The sequence below is a fragment of the Mrakia frigida genome (genome assembly GCF_051309035.1).
Source record: "Mrakia frigida strain ATCC 22029 unplaced genomic scaffold BDY24scaffold_24, whole genome shotgun sequence".
In the NCBI taxonomy this organism is placed as follows: domain Eukaryota; kingdom Fungi; phylum Basidiomycota; class Tremellomycetes; order Cystofilobasidiales; family Mrakiaceae; genus Mrakia; species Mrakia frigida.
In genome coordinates this window covers 157984-182504 of record NW_027481257.1, presented here as the reverse complement: position 1 = coordinate 182504, position 24521 = coordinate 157984, and the positions used below count along the sequence as shown (strand labels likewise).

General features: G+C 54.2%; 8 protein-coding genes across 8 annotated transcripts; 4 read left to right on the top strand and 4 right to left on the bottom strand.

Annotated features, from left to right (window-relative positions):
* Nucleotides 1-712: 712 nt before the first annotated feature.
* BDY24DRAFT_395568 (zinc finger MYND domain-containing protein) lies at nt 713-2305 on the bottom strand. Its single transcript, XM_076641313.1, has 7 exons — nt 2003-2305; nt 1880-1924; nt 1553-1780; nt 1059-1466; nt 959-986; nt 823-893; nt 713-740 (listed from the first exon to the last, which is right to left on the bottom strand). The coding sequence occupies exons 1-6, from the start codon at nt 2237-2239 to the stop codon at nt 835-837; spliced, it is 1005 nt and encodes a 334-aa protein (XP_076494792.1). The 5' UTR covers nt 2240-2305; the 3' UTR covers nt 713-740; nt 823-834.
* A 2704-nt stretch (nt 2306-5009) lies between these two features.
* Nucleotides 5010-7659, top strand: BDY24DRAFT_425180 (serine/threonine-protein kinase). The gene is made up of 6 exons (XM_076644030.1): nt 5010-5596; nt 5666-5898; nt 5979-6168; nt 6256-6361; nt 6445-6753; nt 6846-7659. Exons 1-6 carry the CDS (start codon nt 5443-5445, stop codon nt 7534-7536), a joined length of 1683 nt encoding a protein of 560 aa, XP_076494791.1. The 5' UTR covers nt 5010-5442; the 3' UTR covers nt 7537-7659.
* Nucleotides 7660-9182: 1523 nt separating this feature from the next.
* On the top strand, nt 9183-11553 carry BDY24DRAFT_442974 (uncharacterized protein). The gene is made up of 2 exons (XM_076644728.1): nt 9183-9293; nt 9410-11553. The coding sequence occupies exon 2, from the start codon at nt 9426-9428 to the stop codon at nt 11523-11525; it is 2100 nt and encodes a 699-aa protein (XP_076494790.1). The 5' UTR covers nt 9183-9293; nt 9410-9425; the 3' UTR covers nt 11526-11553.
* A 1618-nt stretch (nt 11554-13171) lies between these two features.
* Nucleotides 13172-13791, top strand: BOL1 (Bol1p; the record flags this gene model as incomplete). The annotated part of the gene is made up of 3 exons (XM_076643635.1): nt 13172-13231; nt 13376-13481; nt 13625-13791. 3 exons carry the CDS (start codon nt 13172-13174, stop codon nt 13789-13791), a joined length of 333 nt encoding a protein of 110 aa, XP_076494789.1.
* A 240-nt stretch (nt 13792-14031) lies between these two features.
* PSE1 (importin PSE1) lies at nt 14032-18867 on the bottom strand. The gene is made up of 22 exons (XM_076641312.1): nt 18564-18867; nt 18339-18435; nt 17839-18217; nt 17623-17762; nt 17043-17551; nt 16951-16973; nt 16741-16871; nt 16452-16667; nt 16300-16353; nt 16119-16236; nt 15977-16048; nt 15868-15901; nt 15778-15791; nt 15585-15698; nt 15448-15515; nt 15299-15371; nt 15119-15221; nt 14905-15028; nt 14799-14806; nt 14669-14685; nt 14389-14546; nt 14032-14233 (listed from the first exon to the last, which is right to left on the bottom strand). The coding sequence occupies exons 1-22, from the start codon at nt 18644-18646 to the stop codon at nt 14075-14077; spliced, it is 2694 nt and encodes an 897-aa protein (XP_076494788.1). The 5' UTR covers nt 18647-18867; the 3' UTR covers nt 14032-14074.
* On the bottom strand, nt 18868-20047 carry BDY24DRAFT_395545 (zinc finger MYND domain-containing protein). Its single transcript, XM_076641311.1, has 5 exons — nt 19811-20047; nt 19676-19729; nt 19229-19604; nt 19100-19127; nt 18868-18986 (listed from the first exon to the last, which is right to left on the bottom strand). Exons 1-5 carry the CDS (start codon nt 19822-19824, stop codon nt 18928-18930), a joined length of 531 nt encoding a protein of 176 aa, XP_076494787.1. The 5' UTR covers nt 19825-20047; the 3' UTR covers nt 18868-18927.
* Nucleotides 20027-21668, top strand: BDY24DRAFT_442970 (uncharacterized protein). Its single transcript, XM_076644727.1, has 2 exons — nt 20027-20521; nt 20595-21668. The coding sequence occupies exons 1-2, from the start codon at nt 20198-20200 to the stop codon at nt 21609-21611; spliced, it is 1341 nt and encodes a 446-aa protein (XP_076494786.1). The 5' UTR covers nt 20027-20197; the 3' UTR covers nt 21612-21668.
* Nucleotides 21669-21706: 38 nt separating this feature from the next.
* BDY24DRAFT_395516 (OSBP family protein) lies at nt 21707-24480 on the bottom strand. Its single transcript, XM_076641310.1, has 13 exons — nt 24296-24480; nt 24183-24210; nt 23975-24038; nt 23780-23890; nt 23629-23684; nt 23471-23494; nt 23180-23355; nt 22991-23065; nt 22876-22905; nt 22602-22775; nt 22347-22528; nt 22190-22280; nt 21707-22088 (listed from the first exon to the last, which is right to left on the bottom strand). The coding sequence occupies exons 1-13, from the start codon at nt 24402-24404 to the stop codon at nt 21943-21945; spliced, it is 1266 nt and encodes a 421-aa protein (XP_076494785.1). The 5' UTR covers nt 24405-24480; the 3' UTR covers nt 21707-21942.
* Between the last annotated feature and the right edge of the window lie 41 nt (nt 24481-24521).

Here is a 24521-nt window from a genome sequence, read left to right as displayed (position 1 = left end):
CTCTTCATCTTCTACCGGGCAGACGAACCCTCTCACGCCCCGACTCGACCTTCGTATCAATTCTCGCATCTAGTGTACTTTTACATTCGCTTTCGTTCTATGCATCGTCTCAACCCGCCTCGGCTCTACGTCCTTCGTCTTTCTGCTGTACTCTCCCTTGACTTTTCTCGTTCGGTTGCGACGACGCAGACTTTTTTTACGACACTTGCGACGAGAGAGATTGGATTGAGTAAGAGGAGAGAGGAAAGGAGTAGGTTTTGCTGTGGTGTTCTCGCTGGATGCTGAAGAGAAGACAGCAGGGGAGAGAGTCGAGGGATTCGAGGTGTGATTTGGTCGACGCGTCGAGCCTCGAATGCCGACTCGAGTGGGTCAGCTGCGAGGTTGAGACTGAGTTTTTCGAGAATATCGCTCTCTCTCTTTCTCTTGCCCTCCTCTCGATCTACTGCAGAGACAGACAGCCCATCGATAAAACCCAACGAAGGATCCGAGCGGCCCTCCTCCTCCTGGAACCTTTCCTTCGCCGCTTCCTCGAGGAGGCAGGTTCCTAGCGTCACATCGGCCGACTCGGAGGACTAGATAAAGCGGAAACGAGAACTGTTAGCCACGAAAGGAACAAAAAGAAGAAAGGAAGCGAAGAAAGGAAGACGAGACGAACCCAAACGATGCATCTTGCCGATCTTCTCTCGCTACTCGGAGAGCACTCAACCTTTTAGCGGTCACCAAAGACGCAGGTCCAGGATCTAAACAAGAACGAGAAGAAAAAGCGAAGGTGTCAGAACTCGACAAGGGCAACGAGAGCGAGGGGGAAAAAAAAAGACGAACCTCGACGCGTCGTCACCAAATCGGTTCCCAGCAGGTCTTCTTGTGCTCCTTCCAGTGGGATCGTTGATGAGCTGCAGAAAGACGAAGGAAGTGAGTAGACTCCGAGCTGTGTCGAAGAAAGCCAAGTGGGACGAACCGACGGAGCAGTAGCGAACCGAAAGACACTTCAGACGAAGCGACTTGAAGAGGTCAGCGACGCGACTCTTGGACGACGGACGGGCAAAAAAGAAGCTCACCCTTGAACAAGCCTTCATAGAACTTCCTCCCTCCAGCTTGTGGCAGCCCCCCGCTCCAGTATCTGCAGCACAACCCAACCAAGGCCTGTCCCCAAACACTCTCAGGAGTGCCCCCTCATCGACTTCTCCCTTCAACAAGCCTTCCGTCCATGAACCTGTCCTGGTAAGAATCTCCAGATCTTGCTCGTGTGCAGGAGAGACGTTTCCTTTGCTGCGTTGGATGATGTGGAGAAAGCGCTGGATCCTGGAGAGCAGGAGGTGGAGGGAGAGCGAGTGAGAGGGAGAGGGAGGAGGACGGCAGGCGACGACCTCGGTGAGCGCGATGTTACAGATGAATTGAAGCCGATTTCCGGCCAAGACGTAGGATTCAGCTTCTTGAGGCCTGGTGGTTGGATGTGGGGACCAGAGCTGGAGAGAAGCCCGAGAAGGTGTGGAAAGAGAATCAGCGGTCCGACCTTTTCGACGCGTTTAATTGCAGACGACGATGAACGAACCCGTTCGAGCCGAATGGTGTGCTCTTCGATCTGAGCACCACATAACCGATAGAAGCACTCGCGAAGAGCAACTCCCTCCACTGGAGATCTGCAGTAGCGATCGAAGATGGGGTTGACGTTGACTCCGAGAAGAAGGATGACCCTAGTCCAAGGATTGTTGAAGTTGGCGACGACTGCGACGGAATGAGCTTCGACGAGTTGGGGAAGCCAGAAGTGAGCAAACTCAGGCTGCGAGAAGGAGAGCGAGAAAGGAGATTTAGCTTCGACGTGAAAGGTAGCGACCGACCAGGAGCTCGAAAGAGAGAGGAGGAGCGAAGGTGAGCTCACGAGGAGAGTAGCATCCTTGTCGCCCAGATGTTCCAAAGATTCGATCTAGAAAGAAAAATAAAAGGTTACGGGACAGGTCAGAAGGGATCAATTCTGTGGGAGGAGATGAGAAAGAGCAACTACGAGGTCGTTTCGTTGCCTCATTCCTGGAAGAAAATGTCGAAGAAAAGGAGGGAACGAAGGGAGGTCAGGAGGGACTCCCTCGTAGAGCCTGAGTTGACAGAGCTCGTCGTTCATCCTCTTGAAGGAGCCGTCCTTGATGCCGAGAGTAGTCGCCATTTGATCGGAAGTTGGTAGCCAGCTCATCGTTGAGGAGAGGGAAGGAGGGAGAGGTTGGGAGGGAAGGAGCGTCGAGCTCATTTTTCCGACGGTCGATTGATCTCTGGGCTTTCCGTTCTCACCGAAACATTTTTCAGAATCGCTTTGACTCGAGCAGACCCCTTTGGAGAGGAAAGGTTGCTCTGAGAAAGTTTCACGATTTTTCGGTTGAAAATTAAGCGTCGGCAAAGGGGAGAAAGACGTCGCAATCTTTTCGACCTCCTCGACCTGCCGTCAACCACGACAAGCTCTCCCCCTCCTTCACTTCCCTTTCTCTTCCTTCACCCATTCAGTTTGCGTCGGTGGTCCTCCTTGGTGCACCCCTCGACCTCTCGGATGCCTTGACGGACCTTCTGCTCTTTCTCCCATGGACGGCGAGCTCAAGGCTTGTGGAACACCTCGTGAGCCCTCCTTCCCTCCCTCGCTCTCCCTTCCTTCTTCTTCTTCTCCCTTTCCCCATAGACCTGTCGAGCGTTCGTTCGATGGGCCTTTCCTAGCAATGATGAGACCGTAATTTGTATTCACACGCTAAACTCGTTGAGGCTACTACTTCGCAAGAGGGAAGACCTCAACGAGGAGATGAGGTCAAACTTTTAATTCTTAGCGTCTTCTCTCTCCTCTCTTTCTTCCTCCCCTTCTTTCCTAGAGCTACCTTACCACCTTCTCCGAGCTTGAGACGATGACTGCAATGCTGACTCTGTTTTCCTTCGCTTTTCGTTCTTGGAACAAGGCTGCGACCTCGGAACGACACCTTCAAGCTCGTCGACGACAATCCTTCTCGGCCATCGACAAGAAACCTCAGGTCTCTTTTTCAGGGAGCCTCTGTTGCGGTTGGAGGGGACGAGACGGATGTTGGTGACCTTGCTGTGATTACGGGCTCGTCTAGCCGAGCTCTTTTCCGAGGAAGATCTGGCGAGCTCTCCTCCCTCCTTCCCTCTCGTCGCCGCCCCGACCTTTTCTCTCAACCCTCTTCAGCCCTTTCTCCTTTCGTTCTCGACATTCAGAATCGTCCTTGAACACGTCGGCACCTGGAATCAGCTCTTCAGCCTTCGCCGTCTCTTCCCAGAGCGACTCCGGTGCTTTAGAAGAGCTCGATTTCAGGTGTCGCCGCCGACAAGTTCGATTCTACATGTCCCGACGCATCGAGACTCGTGCCTCTATCATCTTCGCTAGATATTTTTTTCGTTTCTTCTATTCCTCTTCTCTCCTCTTCACCCTATCTACCGATCTCCCTTTCTTCCCCTCGCGTCTCCTCCTCCCTCCTTCCGTTCTCCCCCTTCCCGTCTTATGCTATTGCCCTTTCGTTTTTCCTCCGACTGTCTACTGAGCAAGATTCTGTCTCCACATAGTCTCGCACTGCGGTCTCCAATTGAGCCCTCTGTGGCTGATGATGGAACGTTGTTTCCGAGAAAGCGTGCCCGACTCGAAACGGGCGAGCTGAGACATTCCTGCTCCTTCCCTTCCAATGCTTATCTATATTCTATATCTTGTTCTTTATCACATCGCTCCTTTGTTTCCTTTTATTTTTCTCTGTGGCTGGAGCCTCCTTACCAGTAATCCTGCGAGGGAGAGACCTGCAGCGTCGCCCGGATGTTTCTTTCCCTCTCTTCGTTCATGCGACAACGAGGAGGGACGATTATTCCCCAGAGGCCCCAAAACAGCCCGAACTCGAACTCGAGCTACTAGTCCCTTTTCGAGAGAGTCAGCCTCGGAAGCGAACAAGATTGAGGAGGAGGCGGTCGCGTCTTCGGCGTCCTTCTTCCCAACTTTCTTCCCCTTTCGTTCCCGACTTTCGTTCCCCAGCTAATTGATCCAGATCTGCCTTGAAAAACAGGACCTCTAAAGCTGTAGACCTTGATTGCCTTCCCTTTTGAGCTTTTGCTTCCGTTCCCGAGCTTCTTTTCGTAGCTCGACTTGCAATCTTGCTCCCTTTCGAGAACTCGTCAAGGGAGGCTTGCCCAACCTTGCATAGGCGAAGCACCTCGACAGCTCAGGCTCATTTCTAGACGAAAGTATGTAGACGAAAAAAGAGGAGCTTGTAAGGAGGAGAAGAGCTCGTTAAATTCCTCGACGCGTCAAGGCTCGATCACCAAACAACTTTCCTTTCTCTCTCTCTTCTCCCTCTCCCGCAAGGATGGACTTCTCAGCTGCATGACACGAGACGAGGAATCTCTACAGCTTCCCCGTCAAAGCTGAGAGTCCCTTATCCGGCTCCCAGCACAGGAAGAAATAACAAAGGAGAGCTGAAGCCTGGCCCTCGAAGTTCAAACAAAGGAGAGGGATCGAGAGAGCGGGCGACTCACTCCATGAATTTCCATGGAATCTCGAGCTTCCTTCTTCGCCTCTTTTTTTCGTTGTTCGGAAGGTTCTCATGGAGAGTTTTCACCGCTTTGGGTCCGCAAACCGATGTTGAGCGAGATCTCTTTCTCGTATACTCGACGTGCCCCCTTCCTCGCTCTCGTCTTCCCTCCCACGGCGTCGCGTTCGACCTTGATTACTTTCTTGTTTTGCAAAACGCTTGTTTTTGATCGGAAGCGAAGGGACGGAACTAAATTTGTCAAAGACAGCCGGCCGCAGTGCTTTCCTTGGAGCAAGGGAAGGTCAACTCGCTGGAATCAAGTGAATCGACCCTTCTCCAAGGCCTTCGATCTCCCCAAACTCAGCTTCTGCCTCGAGAATTCTCCCAACCTCCATCCCTTCTCTTCTCGGTTTGTGTAACACTATACCCACCAACCCTCCCTCCTTGTAAGTATTCCATCCCTTCAGAATGCTGTTGAACGAGGGGGGAAGCATAGGTTCCGAATCTTAGGCTGGAAACTCGAGCTCGAACTGACCTTCGCTTCCTCCCTCTCTCCCCCCTCTTTCCTTCCCCTCCCGCTCGTCCCTGATCTTCCTTCCTTGCGCTATGCGTAGCCTGAACTCCAACTCTCTCATCCCTCGATCTATCTTGGACTGGACTCAAGACTACGAACGAATCAGGCCTCCCTTCTTCAGTCGAATCGAACGAAGGCCTCCTCTCCCACTCCCCACCCGCCACCAACTCTCTTCTTCCCTCCTTCCCTTCAATCCAACCTACTCTACCCAAGACCACCCTCTCCTTCGACTTCAACTCCTCTTTCCCTCTCAACCTTCGCTCTCTCCATTTTCGACCTAAAATTTCACTCGAGCTTTCGACCCCTCCTCCTCCTCCTTTCCCTCCTCACCTTCCAACTCTTCACCTCCCTCCCCGTCCTCCTCCTTTCAAAATGCCTTCCGCCAACAAAACTGCTTCATGCTCGAACCTCATCGGGAACAGGATCGACGGAGGACGACTCGTTCTCGAATCTATCTTGGGAGTAGGAGCGTATGGAGTCGTCTATCGAGCGAGGGATGTCACAAGGTCGAACCCGACCTACTATGGTGAGTCTCCCTCCCCTTTCGATCTCTGACTTTTCTTACTTGATTTTGACTTTGCACTCTTTCCTTCAGCCGTGAAATGCCTCAACAACGTCGGACTCGACACTCGTCAACGACATTTCCAGCGACGCGAACTCTCCCTCCATCGACTGGCCTCCTCTCATCCCTCCATCGTCTCCCTCCATCGGATCATCGAAACCCCTACCATCGTCTACGTTATCCTCGAGTTCCTACCCGACGGAGATCTCTTTGGGATGATCACTGAATCGCAGCGATACATCGGAAACGACGCCCTCATCAGCAAGGTGAGACAGCTTCCTAGACTTCCGACGTCGCTCTTCCTTTGCTGAACCTCGCTTTCTCGTTCTCTTCTTGGATGCTCCAGGTCTTCCTCCAGATCCTCGACGGCGTGGAGCACTGTCACGAACTCGGAATCTTCCATCGAGACCTCAAGCCTGAGAATATTCTCTGTGCGAGAGGCGGGGAGAGGTTGATGATCGCAGACTTTGGTCTCGCTACTTCGGAGAAGCAGAGCACGGATTTCGGATGCGGTTCGACTTTCTACATGTCCCCCGGTTCGTTCTTTTCCCTTCTGCGAATGCATCGTCCACATCGCTTTGAGTTCTCGTCCTGACCTTCTTCCTCTCTCCTGCTTTCTTCAGAGACCCAGGGTGGCATCTGCTCTCGACCCGTCTCTTACTCAACTGCTCAGAACGATATCTGGTCGCTCGGTGTCATCTTGGTCAACTTGACGTGCGGTCGAAACCCGTTCGTTCCCTTTTCTTTCCGTCGCGTCGTCGCCGTCGTCGTCTCTCGCCGCTGAACCTTCTTTCCTTCTCTGATCTCTCCAGATGGCGTCAAGCTACTGCTTCGGACGAGACCTTCCGAGCCTTCCTCGCCGATCCCGACTTCCTTCGTTCCATCCTCCCCGTCTCCCTACAAACGAACCACATCCTTCGTTCCATCTTCGAGCTCGACCCCAACCGACGGATCGGGATCAGGGCCCTCAGGGAGCTGGTGAAGGGAGTCAGGAACTGGACGATGGACGAGGACGAGTTGATGGGTGCCACCGATGCTGCTAGGAAGGCTGCCGAGTCGAGTGGATGTCCTGCTGCCTACAGGGTAAAGGAGAGGCTGCGAGCCGCCGAGGAGGAGCGAAGGTCAGTCTGCTCGTCTTCTTTCTTTCCCCTCTCCCTGCTCGCAGCTTCTTTGCTGACTATCGCTCACTTTATCATTCTCTTTTCCCTCTCAGACGTCGAAAACTCGCTGCTCAGGCTCTCCTTCTCTCGCAGGCGTCGCACTCTCCCTCCGGCTCTCCTCCCTCCCTCCTCAACCCTCCTCCCTTTCGACCCCAGTCCCTCCTTCCTTTTCCCTCCAACTCCTTTTCCGCTCCTACCTCCTCTATGGCCGGAATCCACATCCTCTCTTCGTCTCACGGAACTGGCTCGACCTACGCCGACGAGGAGGACGTGCGGCTGGATCATCACCTCGTCTCCCCCTACCCTCTCTCTCACTCTCGACTCTCCTCCTCCAACTTCAACCAGTTCATCCTTGTCTCCGCTCAAAATTCTCAAACCTCGTCTCAACAAACCTCCTTCCACCCAGCCAATCTCAACGAACCCAAGGCCATCTCGCCCTTCTTCAAGGACGCGAAACACCTCTCCCCTTCTTCGTCTTGCGGCGACTCCTCCTCCGCTGGTCCCTCACTCCCTCCCACTCCAGATTTCCCAGCAACCGACAAGAAGGGATCGGCAGTTTCGTCGCGTCGAGGCTCAGGAGAGGACGAGCTCCTCACCCTTCCTACTCTGGACGGACGAGCAGGGAGTCGAGAGCAGGGAGAGGCTCGGTTCGCCTCGGAGAAGATTGACGAGCTTCTTCGACTGGGGGAGAGTGAGAGGAGACGTAGACAGGAGTTGCCCCCGTCGTACGCTTCTGCTGCTTGAGCTTTCGATGTCGCCTTTCTACCTCTTTTCCTTCGTCGTCGCGTCCTTCTGCTTTGCCTTTCGCTCCTTCGATTTACACTCTCCTCCTCTTCTACACCTCGACTACTTACAATCTGCTTGCTCCCGCACTCTCTCCTAACTACTCTATAGGGTCTCGCCTCGCTGCTTCTCTTCTCATCCTCTCCCTCTCTCGTTTCGTTCGTCGCAAACACCTCACGTTCATCTTGTCGTAGAGCTCTTCGCAATTATGTTGTACTTGTTTTAACTATCGTGTACTTGCTCTCTACATCGTTATACAAAATATCTGCCACCCTCTTCAACTCTCCTCCACCTTCGACTTCTCGAAAGCTTTCTCGAATAATCGGAAAGGGGGAGGCTCGGCTCGTCCGACTCGACCTCTCGTTCTGAGATTCCCTAGACGTCTTGCTTGCGGTTCTTAAACTTTGTTGCACCCAAGCAATATCTACATGTCGGAGGTCACGTAGTTAAGTTAACAGAACAAAGCAGAGGCGAGAGTCGATTGCTTTCTTAATCTGAAACATGCCGTGTCTCTCGCGAAGTCTCGAAGCCAACCACGTTATCTGGCTTCTCCCGATGAGTTCCTAAAGCTTTCAACATCTAAGTTCGGATACAGCTCGATCTCGCCGATGTGTAGCAGGGAGGGGGGCACACTCCCACAGAGTGGGCCGAGTTCAACGTCGGCGCGAGGGAGCTAGAGACTCATTCCTCGAAGCTCGTAGATTGAAATCTACGGCGACGCGAAACTTTCACTCCAGTTCAGGTTCAGAGGAAACTCTGTTACAGCACAGTAGGCTCGCCTTGTCGGCTGAAGCAGCGGTCGTTGCCTCTGAGCTCATCCGGCGAACTCACCGACGCGTCGAAGTGACCAGAGCCTATTCCCAGTTCGAGATTGAAGAGAATGAAGATCTTGACTCCATCCGGACTGACTGAGAAGATACAACTAAAACTACTTAAGTATGGAGAGGATTGATTCGATATCAAGGCAGGCAAAACCGACGTGGCGTCGCGTTCCCCCTTAATATATCACTTTCCTTTGACCCCTTTCAGCAAACTTTCTCTCTATTCCAGGAGTCGGGAATTGATCATCTGACGACAAAGCGGTGACGATGGAAGCCTCGAGACCTCGAGGGGTCGAGTCAACACTTCTTCGTGGAGCAAGGAAGCAACAAGGAGTCGTGCCAGCGATTTCCCTTCAAACAAGACGCGTCGAAGTCGTTAATTCGAAGCTTGGTTCGGATCGCGTGTGAGTAAGTCACAGGACGCCTCGAGCGTGCAGCTGGGAGTAGGAAATGATCCCATCGAGCTTTTTGGGTTTTGAAGGTCGCACTCGCAAAGCAGCGAAAGTAAAATCGTCGAAAAGAAGGAAGGAGGGCTTCAAGTCTCGAATCCGCACTACTCCATCGTTTATACTTCCTTTCTGGCACCGGCTCTCTTCTTCGCTTCCTACAAAAATCTTCATCTACTACTAAAGAAGCGTTTTTACCTCCCTCTTCAGGAAAATAGAGAACTTGGCAGCGAAAGCTCAAAGAGACGGGAAGCAGGATCAGGTCTCGGGCTGAAGAGGGAGGTGCGATCGCAGCTGAAGCGTCTTCCTTCCTTCTTTGCTTCTCGAACCACAACTCCCACCACCTTCTCCTCCTTCAGACTCTTCAAGAAAGAGACATCTATCCTTCGCCCTACAGCCAGATCGGAAAACTCTCGCCGTACACCAATTCAATCGATCTCGAACGCGTCGAGTGAGTGCTGAGCTTCGACTCGTCCTCCTCCCTGTCCTCCTGAGACCCCATCTTGACGTCAGTTCATATCTCTTTCTCCTTCCTTTCCTTCCCTCCTCCTCCATCCCTTCCACCAGCAGAACAATCATCAACATGGCTTTCGGATTCAGCTCTCCTCGACCCAAATCTCGGACCTCCGCTCCTCCTCTCAACTCGACCTCCAACATCTCCTCCCCTCTCCCTCTTCCCGACTCGCCAACGACCTTCTATCCTTCTCGAATCCCTCCTCCTCCTTCTTCGGTCTCTCCCGCCCCTCCAGTCACCTCTCGGATCCCAATCTCTCCCAACTCTCGACTCCCTCCACCAAAAACTCGAGCTCCGGATCCGTCGACTCCCCCTCTCAAGTCGAAGACCGTCCCTCCCCTCACTCCCCCTCCCACCTCTTCCACCTCTCGGATCCCAGCACGACCAAAGCCGCCGCCTTCCACTACCACCCCTCCTACCATTGCCAAACGGATCCTCCGCAAACCTTCCACCGGTGCAAACTTCCTTCAGCGACTCACCTCCCCGGCCTCCCTCCCCTCTTCTTCGTCCAACAAATCTCCCACCCCGAAGTCCCTCCCAGCAACCTCCCCACCCCCTTCACAACCATCCAAACTCCCCGTCTTAGGTCTCGCCATCGAATGGGAGAAGCCTCTTCCCACTGCCGTCGCTCTTCCCTCTCCCTCTCCGGTCAACGACGCGTCGCACGACGAATTCGAGACCTCCGACAAGTCCGATGGTATCGCGAGTTACTACCACTCCAGTCGAAGTCGGTCCGCCTCCGCTGCCTTCGGACGAAACTTGGAAAGGGAGGAGAACAGCCGTCGCTGGAGTCGAGAGTTGGGTGAAGGGACGTTGAAGTTTGGGATGGAGAGGGTTTTGAAGCTTGACGAGCGAGCTGGTCGGGATGAAGATGGGGATACGCCTGATGGGTCGAGACGGGAGTTTGGAGGAGGGAGAAGGGAAGTCGTGAGGTTGGATTCGACGGAGAGCGTTCCTCGACTGAACGAGTTTGGAGTTCTGGAGGCGAGGTTCAGATCAGGTCAAGGAGATCAGCCGTCGTCGTCGCCGATTCGAGGATTCAGCAGATCTCTCCCAGCTCGATCGTCGTCCCCAGGACTCTCGAACGGAGGAGGACCTCAAATCTCAGCAGCCTTCGGAACGCGTCGCTCCATCTCCATCTCCATCTCCCCCTTCCTCTCCTCTTCCTCGCTCTCCGTCGCTTCCTCTTCCACCTCGTCATCGGGAGCACCGGTTTATTTCCTCAACGGCATCCCAAGAGAAGGAGGAGTAGGAGGAGAGTCAAGGAGGGGATCGATCCGAGCGTCGACGTCCAGCCCGTCGTCCTTTTGCTCGTCGACGTTTGGGGATACGCGACGGTCGGAGTCGCCTTCGCCTTCACCTCGACAAGACCCGAAGACGCTCTCTTCTCTTCCGGATCAAGAAGAAGAATCGCCATCCTCTACTCCTCCCTCAGCTGCAATCACTCCTCCTTCCACTCGAACGACGTACACTCCCTTTCCCCTCCCCACCACCACCACCGCCCCCTCCTCCCCACCTCTCTCGCCTCTCTCCTCGGCATCCAATCCTCTCCCTCCTCCAAAGCTTCACCGAACCATCTCCCCTCCTAAATCCCTCGCTTCAACACGTCGACCTTCCTCCCCTCCTCCTCCTCCTCCTCCTCACAAACTTCGTTCCACTCGCCCCATACCACCAGCCTTCCCTCCGTCAGTTTCATTCCAAACCCTTCTATCGGACTCAGCAGTAGCGGATCAGGAGGGCTGGAGCGTCTCGATCTCGACCTCCTCTTCCCCGGCTCCCGTCCCAGAGGGCTCAATCAGCTTTACCATCGTTCTGTCTCCTCCAAAATCAACCCAACACCAACCTCAAACTCCAGAACATCCAACCCCACTTCTCACTCCCTCCAACTCACCTCAACTGGCACACAGCAAACTCTCCTCCTCTTCTCCTCCCTCCTCGACGCGTCCTTCAACTCTGCCAACTTCGCCCACCTCTCCCTCCCCGTCTCACTCTCACCCTCACTCTTTCGGCTTCATCTCAACTGGTGGAACGTGGAAGGCTCCTACGAGAGCGACGATGGTGAATTTGGTGCTGCCTCTTTCGTTGGGCGAGAGAGGGACGGGAGCGGGAGCGGGAGGTGGGAGGTTGACGTTTTTGAGCTTGCCTAGAGGGGAGAGGGGGTCGGTTTAAGGGATGGGATTGAGTTTAGAGGCTGGTGGGGTGGGGTGGGAGAGAGAGAAGGGAGAGAAGGGAGGGAAGGGTGTGGGATTCAGGGACTCAAGCGGGAAAGAAGGGCCACTTGGAAGTTGGGAGCGGTTGAAAGTTGATCGTATCGTGTACTTTTTGTTCGTTCGTTTATCTACTTCTCTGTCCATCCATTTATCGATTTATCTATCTATATACCTGTCTATCTGTCTCTTCAAGTCTGGTTCAATCAAACGAAAGAAAGAACGAAGAAGGAACGAACGAACCGGAACTCGACAGTCAGACGCGTCGTGCTTCTCCTCGGTCTCGACTCGTTCCTCACGAATGAAGCAGCACCAACAGTCTCTCGCACCTCAAGGTATCCAAACCAGACCGGACTTTACTACCCCAAACTTGTAGATGGACAAGCTGACGCGCGATGGGTAGGGCTCGGGAGCAGAGATGGGATGGGTTGGGTGGGAGTGAGGATCGAGATGGGAAACGATGAGAGATGAGAGAGGAGAGGAGAAGGAGGAGAAGAAGATATACTGCAGGGAGAAGGGAGAGAGATGGGTAAGGGCAGAGAGCGAGAGAGAGAAAGAGAGAGAGAAGGGAAAGAAGGGAGCAGAGCGGAGAAGGACGACGCGACGAAAGAGAGGGAAGGGAGAAAACTTTCTTCGTCCTGTCCCCAGCCCCGATTTCTGACCAGCTAAGCCGGTCTGCACAGCCTATTTCTCATATCCCACTTCGTCTCCTACAGGGAAGTAGGAGCGAATGGAGGTGGATGAGGAGGCCGAGCGGGTCGGCTGAGGATGGGTTTGGGTTGGGGGTGAAAGAGGAGTCGAGTAACAAGGATGAAGAAAAGAGGACGAAGAATTGAGGAATGAAGATGCATAAAGAAATGAGAAGGAGTGGGAAAGAGATAGAAAGAGGGGAGAGGAGAATGGAAGAGGAGAAGGGAACGAGCCGGATTGAGGAGGAGAGTGGGACCTCGAAGGGCCACGAGCTAGGAAAGCCTTCTCTCGACAACGACATCTCTTCAACTCAACCCGCGTCTATCCAAGGATACACCAAAACGTCCTCGAGAAACGAGGAACCTTGTAGCACGATGGATGGCCGAGAGCGAGCCAGAGGGATGAAGGTGGAGCGAGGGAAGGAGCGTTCGTTGCGAGCTCAGAGGAGCGAGGAGAGGAGAAGGAAAAAAAAATAAAGCGGTTGGGAGACAAAGCCCTCCCGTTGTACGTCTACTACAGAGAGAGTTACGAATCGAGTAGATCGAGCGAAAGAGAACGAAGGGGAGGAAGAACGTCTCGTTGGACGAACTCGTCCGCTTCCCTTCCCTCAATCGATCTCCTCAACCCTCTCTCTCCCTCCCCCTCTCTCAAACCCACCACCTAGTAGCCCTCTACGAGCTACATCCTCTACCCCCTCAGGAAAGAAGAAAAGAAAGAAAATACGAAAGTCCTCAAAGATCGTGGTTAGGTCCCAACCAATCTCCTCCCCTGGAATTCGACCTCTCTCCTCCTCCTTCCTCCCGACTTCCACCGGCCACCCCCCTCCTCCATTCTATGCGCCTCCCTCTCCTCCTCCTCGCCAGATCCCAAACCTCCTTCCTCCGCTCCACACCTCCATCTTACTTCCAACGATCCACCATGTCCTCGGCCAGCGCAAGTGATCAACTGCCATCGATGGAGGAGAGCATCAGGACCAAGGTGAGCTCTCGCACTTCCTCCTTCCTTCCTTCCTTCCTTCCTTTCGTCGTCTCGTCTCCCTCTGGTTTCGTTCGACGACGGACGAGTTTGGGTTTAGTTTGAACTGACTGTGTATGCCTTCGTTGGTCGTTGTTCGTGATCTAGCTGGAAGCTCTCCTGGAACCGACCCTGTTCCAAATCCGAAACGACTCCTCCAAGCACTCCCACCATCAGCCCATGCTCGTTCCAGGAGCGTTCACTGGGGAGACTCGTTAGTAACACCTTCCTCTCCCACCCCTATATATTCTCCCTTCTCGGGTACTTTCGACTCGCTCAGCTCTTTTGAACGAGCTCGATCTCGCTGCCTTCGAAGCTGACCTTCTCCTCCCTTTCGTTCCCTTTGAACCTCGCCAGACTTCTACCTCCACATCCGCTCCCCCTTGTTCGCAGCCAAGACTCGAGTCGCTCGTCATCGATTGGTGAACGCTGCGTTGACGGACGAGTTCGCGAGGGGACTGCATGCGCTGAGTTTGAAGCTGGAGACGGAGGAGGAGGCGGACAAGGCGGAGGGAGGGAAGTAGAAGTGAGCTTGTGGGAGGGTTGGGTTGGGGTTTAGGGGGGTTGGTTACGATATTTATGATAGGCTTTGGTTTCGATCTTTGTTTGAGCTTTCGTTCGAGCTCTGTTGGTCGAAAGAGAGCGGAAGAGGGAGAGGAGGGGAAGGAAAGCGTTCGAGCTCAACTCTCCCCCTTCCCTCTCCCCTCCCTCTCTCTCCTTCTCTCTCCTTGCCTCTCTCCACCTTCTCGACAAGAAAAGCCAAAGCCCCCATCGTACCACGCTAATCTAATCTAATCCTCCTATCATCTACTCATCATCCTCCCAATCCTCATCCGGCGCGAACCCGAGATCCTTCACTCCCGAACAGACGAACGCGAGTCTATGCGTCCCACCCGACGCAGGAGGTTCGAGCAAGGTGAAGAGTTTGGTGAACTCGTTGAGAGCGGCGGTTTCTTCTCGTTCGAGCTGGTGAAGGAGAACGAAGTGGAAAGGTCAGTCAGCGCGTCGTTCTCCTCTTCGTCCGTTTCCTTCGAGCAGCACCGACTGCTCCTCCTCTCACTCGAGCCCACATCAAGCCCTCTCGCTCCTCCCCAGAAAGATGTAAAAAACAAAGCACTCACCTCGTAAGCACTCTCCTTCTCCTCCATGTCCCACCCCTCAGCCCTCTCCGCTCGAAGCTTCCTCTTTGCAGAGATGTCGACGAGTTGGGTTTCGGCTCCCGAGTCGAACCGGGTTCGAAGGTCGAGAGGGAGGTTCTCGACTCCTACTACTCGGACGCCTGTGATTTCGAAAAACAGAAGGGAGAGCGAGAGGGTGGAAGGGTCAGTGAGGGAGAGACGGAGGAAGGAAGGGGGGGAGAGAGGGAGGGAGGGTAGGGAGGAAAGCGGGGTTGGGACGAACAGTCGGCGAAGGATTTACTGTGAAGAGAAAGAAGACGTCAGTTCGGGCATTCGGGATGGAGACGGGAGGTGAAGGAGGGGGGAAAGAGAGAGGGGAGGGAAAGACGGGACGCGGCAAAGATCGAACTTACACGAAGAACTGCAGGTAGCGGAACCGACCGAGAAGGTCGAGGGTCAGCGCACATCTTCAACCATCTCGAAAGGAAACCCTCTGGTCCAAAAGGAGACAGGACTCACAGCAAGAGCAGAAGCGTCCGGCTCCGAGGTCAAAACATCAACCAACTTCGAGAACACCGCGTTCAGCAGCTGAGGAGTGATCTGCGACGTCTGCTTGGCGGTAGCAATCAAGATGGGGATTAAACTGCACACACAACCACACAGAACAGCTCTGGATCAGCGACTGAACTCGACTTGACTCGGGAACGAAAAAGAGAGGAGATAGGAGACTCACATCGCAGCACTCTGTCGAACCTCGTCGTGGAAGAAGAAGGTGAGGTTCTTGAGAGCGAGAGTCATGGTGGCTTCCATGTAAGGGGAGAAGTGGACACCGAGAGCTGAAAGAAAACCGAAGTGAAAATCGAGAGTCAGCGGGGGAACGAAGGAAGAAGAGGAAGAGAAAGCGACGACTCACTCGACGCGTAAACGACGAGCATGGCGAACGCCTCGGCGGTTTGTTGGAGGGAAGAGGTCTTGATTCCGATGTTCTGCAACGAGAAGAGGATATCACAATCAATAACTGCGAGAAGAAGAGAGAGAGGGAAGGGAAACGAGATAACGAACCTGTCCACCGATGTTGACCTGCTCCCAATCCTGCGTGTAATCGATCTCGTTCTCGGGGTCGTCGTCGGCTGCAAGAGAATAAGAACGAGAGCTCGATTAGTACAGAGGTGGGAGAGAGACAAGGAAAGGAGGCTCACGATCCATGAGCGAAACTTCAGGAGTCAACGACGCAGACTCGAGGAGCGAAGGCATGAGGAAACCGAGGTAAGGAGCAAACTCCTCTCGAAGGATCTCGCAGAGCTTTCCCCAGGCTGAAGAAGACGGACGAAAAAGCAAGTTAGTCGAGGTGTTTTGGTGGAAGAGACAAAAGGTGGAAGGGAGGAGACTCACTCATCATAACGTAGCTGCATCGAAGGAGAGAAGGGAAGCACGATGATCAGCTCAGACAACGAGAGGAGACAACGAGAGATGCAGACTCACGTGTTGAGAGGGTCGTCGTCCTCGGTGATGGAAGCTGGAAAACGAAAACACGACACAGCGATCAGCCTCAACGTCGACGAGCTCGATGTACAAAGAAGAACGAACGAACCTTGCAAAGCCCTCAGAATCTCAGCGAGTTCCCTCGCATCTTGCTTGCATCGCTCAGGTCCAACGGCGATGACTTCAAGAAGAGAAAGCGGTGATCAGTATTTCGTTCCTTCGAAGAGAGGTGAGTGGGCAGGTGGGCTCACAGATCAAAGCACAACACTCGAGAACCTTTCCTCGGAGGACTCGATCCTTCACGTCCCCCTGCTCAGCGGGAGGGGCTCGAAGGAACCCAAGGAGGGTAGGCATGAGCTCGTCGTAGAACTGTCGAGAGAGGTCGAGGGTTAGCGATTCGAGTTCAGATTCGAAAGGTGTGTGGGCACTCACCCGAAGGAACGAAGGTCCAGCAGCGTTGGCGACGGTAGCGAGGGAGTTGATGGCCTGTGGACGAAAGAGAGAAAGATAAAAATGGTCAACATCAGATCTCGACGCGACTCGATCTTGTTTCGAACGAAAACAACGAAAAGTCGACGACTCACCTGCTCCTGAACGAACTTGTTCGGCGAGTTGAGCAACTGCAGCAGTCCCTTGACGATCTCATCGAGGTAAGGAGCCAGCAGAGCAGGCTCGTCGACTCCATCGCAGAAGTTGACGAGAGCGGCAGCGGCGTGGCAGTGGACTCGAGGGACGGGGTGCTGGAAGGTTTGAAGGATGACGGTGATGAGTTCTCGGTGGTGGAGGGGTTGGAGGGTGAACTAAAGAAGGCGGAAGATGTCAGCTCAGCGAAGCGTTCGAAGAAGGGCGGGAGCGGGAGTGGAGACGACTCACAGCGAAATCGGTACAGAGCTGTCCGATGGTGTGAACGACGGCGTATCGAACTCGAGGATGAGGATCCTGGACGAAAGGACAGATGAGCTCGATGACCTTGGAGAGCTGAGGTTCCATGACCTTTGAAGTTCCTGCGAAAAAAGAGAGAAACCGAAGGAACGGAGAGGTCAGTTTCTCGACGCGTCGAATCGTTCGTTCTCGAAGACTCACCCTCAGCGACCGAGGCGATGGTGCTGTCGAAGTAAAAATCAAAGATCAGCGTAGCTCAGATGAAGTACGAGTCGAGTAGGGACACGACTCACATCAAAGCCGCATACCTCCCCTTCCAATCCCCTCCTCCCTCTCCCTTCAACAACCCCTCGACCAGCCCCCAAACCGCCGGCAGCATCGCCCTCCCACCCAACGACGTCGCAAGTCTATCCAAGCACTCCTCTCCCCAAACACTCCACCCTCCATCCTCTTCCTCCTCATCCAACTCCTCCGACCCCCAGCCTTCCTCCTCGTCAAGAACGCCAACCATGCTGATGGCGACTTTGGCAGCCTGAGCGACGAACGCTCCTCCTTCCCATTTCCTCAGCATCGCCGGCTTGGATTCCACGAGCGAGAGGATGAGTTCGAAGGCGGGTTGAGCAGGGGAGTCGTCTGGAATTTCGAGAGATTCGAGAGGACCTTCAGGAGGGGAGGCGACGCGGAGGATGAAAGGGAGGAACGTTGGGAGGTGAGGGAGGAAGATGGTTGGGTGCAGGGAGGCGAGAGGGATGAGGTGTTGAAGCGTTGTGGCCAGGTCTTCGGAGGTGAGGTTTTGGAGGAGCTGATAGAGAGATTTGAACAAAAAGGTCAGCGTGGAAAGTAGAGAAGAAGAGAAGAGAGGGAGGAACGCACACCCAGAATCCCAGTCATGAGTTCTGTGCTTCCGTTTCGAACGTCCGTGGAAGCGTCCTGGAGGAAAGCAACTGCTCCTCGAAGGGAAGCCAATCGGACCTCGAGGGAGTAAGGGTCCGTCAACCCGTTGGCGAAGATACCTTTGAATGAAAAAGAAAGAAAGTCAGACCAACCAAAATCGCGAGCTCTGACCTTCCTTCCTTCTTTTGAACTCACGCCTCACAGCTCCGGGCTCCTCCTCCTCTACCAACCCAGGACAATCCTCGTAGATCTTGAACGCGCTCTCCCTGACCTTGGCCACAGGACTGGTCGTCATCTCTACGAGCCCTTGAAGGAGTTCCGTCCAGAGGTGCTTGTCGTCCAAAGCAGCTTGAGCGAGTCCTGAAACGCAGTCTGCGAGACGAGTTCGGACGGTGTTGTCTGGTTCGGTAGGGAGGGAAGCGAGGAGTCGAGATCGGATGTAAGAGAGGGATTGATTGGAGAGGGTGTTGATCAAGGAGGAAGGGTGAATCGAGAAGGACTGGGTCTCGTTGGAGGGGATCGGAGGAGATTTGAGAGAGAGTCGTCGGAGGAGGAGGAGGGAGAAGGCTCGGAGCTGAGAGAAGGAACAACGAGGAACAGGTCAGCTTCGGCTCGAGGAAGATTTTCCTTCGGAGTCGAGAGAAGGTGAGCTCGAGGGAGGAACGAAACGAAGGAAGGAATCAAGTTGAGCTCACGTTTGGATCAGCCTCTGAACTTGTTCCCATCAACGCCAGAGAGGTCAAAACTCCAGAAGCGTTCTCCTCGACCTTCTCGTTGAGAGAGTTCTCGGCACTGCATAGAAGCGAACCGAAACGAACAAAGAGGAAAGGGTCAGCTTCAGCAGCTTCAGCTCTCGCTTCCTTCCTCCCCTCCCTCTCCTTCCTTCCCTCGTCGCTTCGAGCTCTAGATCTCGGACTCACGCATTCCTAATATCGTTATCTCCGACAACGAGGTTCGAGAGGATAGCTTGAAGCTCAGGTACCAAAGCGGAAGGGTCGTTCATCTTTTGTTGAAAAGAGAAGGAAGGAGTTGGGAGGGAAGGACAGGCAGAGCTCGCTCCTCTGATCAAACACTTTTTTGGCGAGAGAAAGGGGGGCGAGGAAAGGACGCGACTTTTTGTTCGGCGACCTCTTCGCTGCAGGAGAGGAAGCTGCTCGGTGTAAGCAGAGAAGAGACGTGCTCATGATTCTGGAAAAGGGACGCTGAAAAAGGAGTAGAGGCATCTCTTGGTCTCTTTCGTGGGAAAGGACGAACGCGCATCGAGATCGATCCAGTAAAGCTGAACTACCAAGCTGGCGCCACGCATTCGAACTTGTGGGTTTTCCACTGAGCTTTTTGATGAGCTGATGGGGCAGAGAAGCGAGAGCAAGGGGAGATAGGCGAAGAGAGGAGTCAGCGAAGGCTTCTGTTGGACGCGTCGAGAAGAAATCGAACCGAGAGAGTCGACTCGACTCACCTTTCCCACAGTATCTCTCCACTCCACACTGATGAGAGGAGGAATAGTAATAAGCGAGATAAGAGTCAGACAATGAACCCAGAAAGAAAAAAGAGAGAGCGAGAGAGAAAGAAGAGAAATTAGACTCACCTTGCCACACATCATCATCGTGCCCCCGTTCCCTTCACACTGCTCTCCTTCCACTTCTCCAGAGCATCTCGACCAGATGAAATTCATAGCAACCTTCTTCTCCTCGTCACCTGGATCCAACCTCAACAGCGTCTCCACCAACTTCAACCTCGAACGCAACCCGTTTCCCGGTGCGAACCACTCCGGTCTCGACCCAGCAAAGTGCTGGTCGCGCTCACGAATGAGTTTCTCCAGCCCTCGTCGAAGAATCTGAGCTTCAGGACTAGCGGCGGCATGATATCCGTCGAGTGGGACGCCGGACTGAGGAGGGCAGAGGTTGTAGATCGTTGGTGTAGGCCTGAGCGAATCGAGGTAGATAGAGAGCTCCGAGCTGACTCTGTACGAAGACGAAGCAAACAGGAGTCAGTGAGCACCAGAACGATGGGGAAGGGGGGAAGAAGGACGGACGAAGAAGGCTCTCTGTCGCTCTCGGGTGCTTCCAGTGGGGAACACTTGGTCCTGCTGTTCAAGGGGAATGGAACAGGGTATATACACGTCGGCCATCGAACTAGAAGTCCCTAGAACATGGAGAGAAGAGCTCACTATCCTCTTGACATCGTTCAGCCTCTCGATCACGGAATCTCGTACTCGTACGTCCGCCTGAGTGAAGTTCCTCCTCCCCGGGGCGAAGAGGTCGTAAAACACCTTCATGTCTCCAACGAGAGTCTTGTACGAATCGTCCTTGATCTGCAGAACGGTAGCTAGCTCGTCGACGAGAGCGGCGTCAGGATAGGGAGCCATGCGAAGGAAGGGTTCGAGCTCGCAATGGTGGTGGTTGAGGTCAACTTAGAAAGAGGTCGCCCTTTCTTCCTTTCTCCTCCAACGACGACGCAGGCAAACTCGAAGTGAAAAATCTTCTTCTCTCACCTTCACCCTCTTTCTATTAGCTTGGAACTACAGGAAGCTAAATCCTTCAGACTCTGCCTCTACATGACTCTTCCTCCGTCGTCTTCCACCTCGTCTGGCAGCTCCTCCCTCCCCTTCTCCCTCCACCTCACCCTCCTCTCCCACGCCCTCGCTTCCTACCACACCTCCACCTCGCCTTCCCTCTTTGGAAATCAACCCTATCCGAACTTCCCACGATCTCGGAACGAAGATTCAGACGACGAAGGAGGAGAACTGGACGAAGGAGGAAGGTCGCTTGGAGATCGAGCTCGACAACTGGGGGAGTTCGCTCGATGGTGGATCGACGTGAAACATGCTCGAAGTATGGATATCATGGAGAGGAGAGTGTGTGCTATGGTTGATAGCTTTGTGAGTTTCATTTTCTTCTGCTTTCGTCTTTGACTGAGCGTCGCCGAGCTCACCATCTCCTCCCTCCCTCCAGACCTCCCACGGACTCATCCTCCTCCTTCACTCCCTCTCACCCTACCAACTGCCTCTACTCCTCCCAACCCTCCTCCTCCCACTCCCTTTCGCTTTCATACCTCGCACCCGCTCCTCCTCTTGCCCACTCAAACAGACCTCCCGTCGTCGAACCCTCCTGATCCTCCTCTTCCAACTTCCTCCCCTCCTGCTCCTCTCGCTCCTCCTCTCCGAAATCCAAAGGACCACAGTCCTCTACATCCTCCAACTTCTCCGAACCCGTTCGTCTCCCAATCGACGCTCCTCCGTCCCTTTACGTCGTCTCACCCTCAAAGGAGCACCCCTCCCTCTCCCTCCTCCTCTCGACGCGTCGTCGGCAGTGTGTGCGATCTGCGTCTCCTCCCCAACGGGAGATCTCGAACTCTTCTGCCCCTCGGGAGGACACGCGTATCACAAGAGATGTATCAAGAGGTGGTTGAAGGTTTACAATCGAGGGAGGCGAGAGGAGGGGGACGAAGGGAGCAGAGTCGCGTTGGTTCAGCAGTCGTCGTCGCTCGACGAGGAGGAGGGTGCTGCTCTTCCTTTGGAGGAAGAAGAGCGATCTTCGATTTCTTCATTACTGAGAAGAGACCTAGGACTTCGTATGGAACGCTCAGCACCCCCTCATCAGCATCACTCCCATCCTCATCTCTTCCCTCCTCCTCCGCCCTCTCCTTCTCCTTCAAATCAACCAACCCTCCTCCTCGCCTCTCCTCCTCCCCTCACCACCTCCTCCCAAGCCTCCTTCCTCGGGACTCTAACCACCTCCTACCCACCCTGCCCAACCTGTCGCTCACCCCTCGTCTTCCAACTCCACCTCTCACCTCCCACGCCTCCTCCATCGAAGTCGAAAGGCTCGCTTTCAGGATGGAGAACGACGTGGAGCGAGTTCGTCAGTGGGGAGACGATGCTGAAGGAGCGAGGAGGGATGCAGGTTGGGGCGCTGGCGGTCGTTGTTGGGATGGGGTGGTTGAGAGGGAGGAGGGCGGGAGGGGTTTGATGGGAAGAAAGGGGGAGGGGAGGGACGGATCGACGCGTCGAAGATGGTTGTTTCCTTGCGACGATTAATGGTTTTTACACGACACTTGAGAACGATTTGTTTTCTTGCACGATGAGCTCTTCAATTCGCCCAAGAAAGAAAGAAAAACAGCACATATAAACCGAGCCCAGATCCAGATCCAAGAACCAAGGAACGGAACGAAAAGTCAAACGAGAAACGAGAAGCGAGAACGACGTGATTCTTCTTCTCTCCTGCGAACAATAGAAATATAGAGGGGAGCGGTCACGAAACGACAAAGTAATTAAGCAAGCAGGAAAAGGAAAAAAAAAACCTAGTAGGTCGAAGGAGTCGACGTCCCCGTGGAAGGACTCGAGCTCTGGAAGAACGGACGAGCAGGACGGATCTCGGGTCCTCCGAGGAAGACCCAGCCTTCCTCCTCGGCTGGGGAGTGCTTGAACTGGGAGGCGAGCTTCTTGTCTGTTGAAGCGGCCAAAGGAAAAGGAAGGACGAGGGGACGAGGGTCAGGTCGACGCGTCGGGTGAAAGAGAGAGGAAGGGGACGAAAGCGAGGAAACGAACAGATCGGATCCGAATCGACGTGCTTGAAGTGGATAGGGTCCCAGGTGAGTCCCTCGTTGACTTCGGTCTTACGTTGCTCTCGCTGCTCGACCTGGAGGAGGAGAGGGAAAGAAGGTCAGCACTTTTCGGAAGAGCTCGACGACGCGACGGAACGTACCTCGATCTTGGTCTTCTCCCTCGACGCTCTATCGAAATCTCCCGTCTTGATCCCATCAGCAGCTTCCTTCCAAAGCCTCCTCGACTCCCACTCGCCCTGAGCCTCGAGCGACGCGACCGTGACCTCCTCCTTCTGGGTGGTCGAGTCCGAGAAGAGCTCTCCGGTCTTCAGCTTGGAGGTCTCTGTGAGAAGGTGAACAGGCGAAGGGATCAGCTCTTGCGATAACTAGAGAAGAGGAGTACGAGGTGTACTCACTATCCCACTGTCCCTCAACGGTGAAGACGTTCCTTCCTGATCCGTCGACCATGTGAGCCTTGAAGGTGTGAGCCTTTCCAGAGATGTAGCCTCTTCCGGAGTAGGAGATGGAAGCGTTGTAGCCGGTCGAGGCGTGGATGTGGGATCCTTCGGTAATCTCCATGTAAGGCGAACCTGGAGAGGCGAGGAGAAGAGGAAGGGAAAGAGGTGAGCTCGAGCTCGACGCGACACTTCGAGAAGGGACAGGAAGAAGAGCTGCGAGAAGGCTGCTCACCAGTGATCAGACCGTCGATACGGAGTCGAGCTATGGGAAGAAGAAAGAGGGTCGAGGTGAGCTTTGAAGTTCGAGTGGAGGGAAAGGAAAAAACAAAGAGGGAAGGAGGACGAACGAAGGGTGATCAGGAACTCCTCCTTCGAGCCATCAGCGAGGGTGATGGTCAAGATCGCATGTCCGTTCTGCTTGACTGATCAACCACAATGATCCACCAACGCACAAAGAGTCAGCTCGAGCTCCAAAAGCAACAACGAACGAATAAACGGATCGTCTCGAGGTGAAGGAGGAGAGATGGGGAACGCACCGATGATGGAAGGGAACGAGAAGCTCGTCTTCTGTCCGCTAGCTCCCTGAAGCGCAACCCCTTTGGTCTTGTTCTCGATGAAGTAGGAAGTGATAGGAGGGTGGTGGGAGACCTGCTCGACGACGAGGATGGTCTCTCCTCGGTCATTGAGGTTCGGCCAAGTTCCGAAAAAGACTCTGGGTTGAAGGAGGGAGAAGGGCGGCGAAGAGGTCAGCTTTGATTACGGTTCAGAGAGAGGTCGGAGAGTTTTTTTCTTCGAAGAAGCGGCAAAGGAAAAGGGAAAGAACTCACTCTCCAAGGACAGGGTTGAGAGGCCTGGGTAGAAGGAGAAGGGAAGACGAGATCAGCAAATGAGAGAGAGAGAGGGAGAGGGAAAGGCGGAATCTCGGCATCATCGAGCTCTCCCTCTTCTCTCCTCCTTCGCCTCAAAAAAAGGTCACCCCACTCACTTCTTTTCGCTTCCCATCTTCTCGTTACGAGAAGTATACTGTCCCTTGAGGGTGCACTATACAAACAAACCAGTAAGACGAGGTTCTTGTGAGCTTCGAGCTTCACCATCTCCACAGCCCCCTCTCTCCCTCTCTTTCTCTTTGGACTCACGATGAACCAACGAAGAACGAGACTGGCCCTCTCCTCTGGAGTCTTTCCGTCTCCGATCGCAGCGAACATATCTGGTCGTTCGCACCAGTAAGCGGGGAACTCGGTGAGGGACTGGCAAAGGGAGAAGGAGAGTGGAGGTCAGCTCGAGAGTGGGACGACCGATGGGAGATGAGGAAGGGAGCGAGAGAAACGTACGACGGGAGAGAGGATGAAGGGAGGAGCGGTCATGGAAGAGAGATCTCCAGAGACATTGGCCAGACTGCGACGTTCAAGAAAAAAGAGAGGAGAGCAAGGAGGGAAACCAGAGGAGGAGGGAGAGGGGAAAGGGAAGGGAGGGAAGATGATAAACGACAAGGTCAATTTGTGTTCTTTCGTCGAACAACACCCAGCTCCCTATACGAACCTCTTGATAAACGAAGTCCACGTAGCCTCTACATATCCCCCGAAAGAACGAAAGCAAACGTCAGGACTGGATCGAGAGAGGGACAGGAGGAGAGAAGGGGGTTCGAGACGAACGTTGAGCTGGGGGAAGAGCGGAAGCCTGGTTCTCCTCGAGAGAAGACGTTTCAGAGTCACCAGCAGCAGCGGCTGACTTCTTAGAGCTGTGTCCGGGCATGTGTACCATAGTAGAGGGGAGTGTTGAAGAGTGGAAGGGGAGGGAGAGGGGGAGGGGAGGGGGTTGAGGTTTGGAGGGAAAGGGTGGGGAGGCGGACGTCGATTGAATCGTCGTCATTTCAAGGCG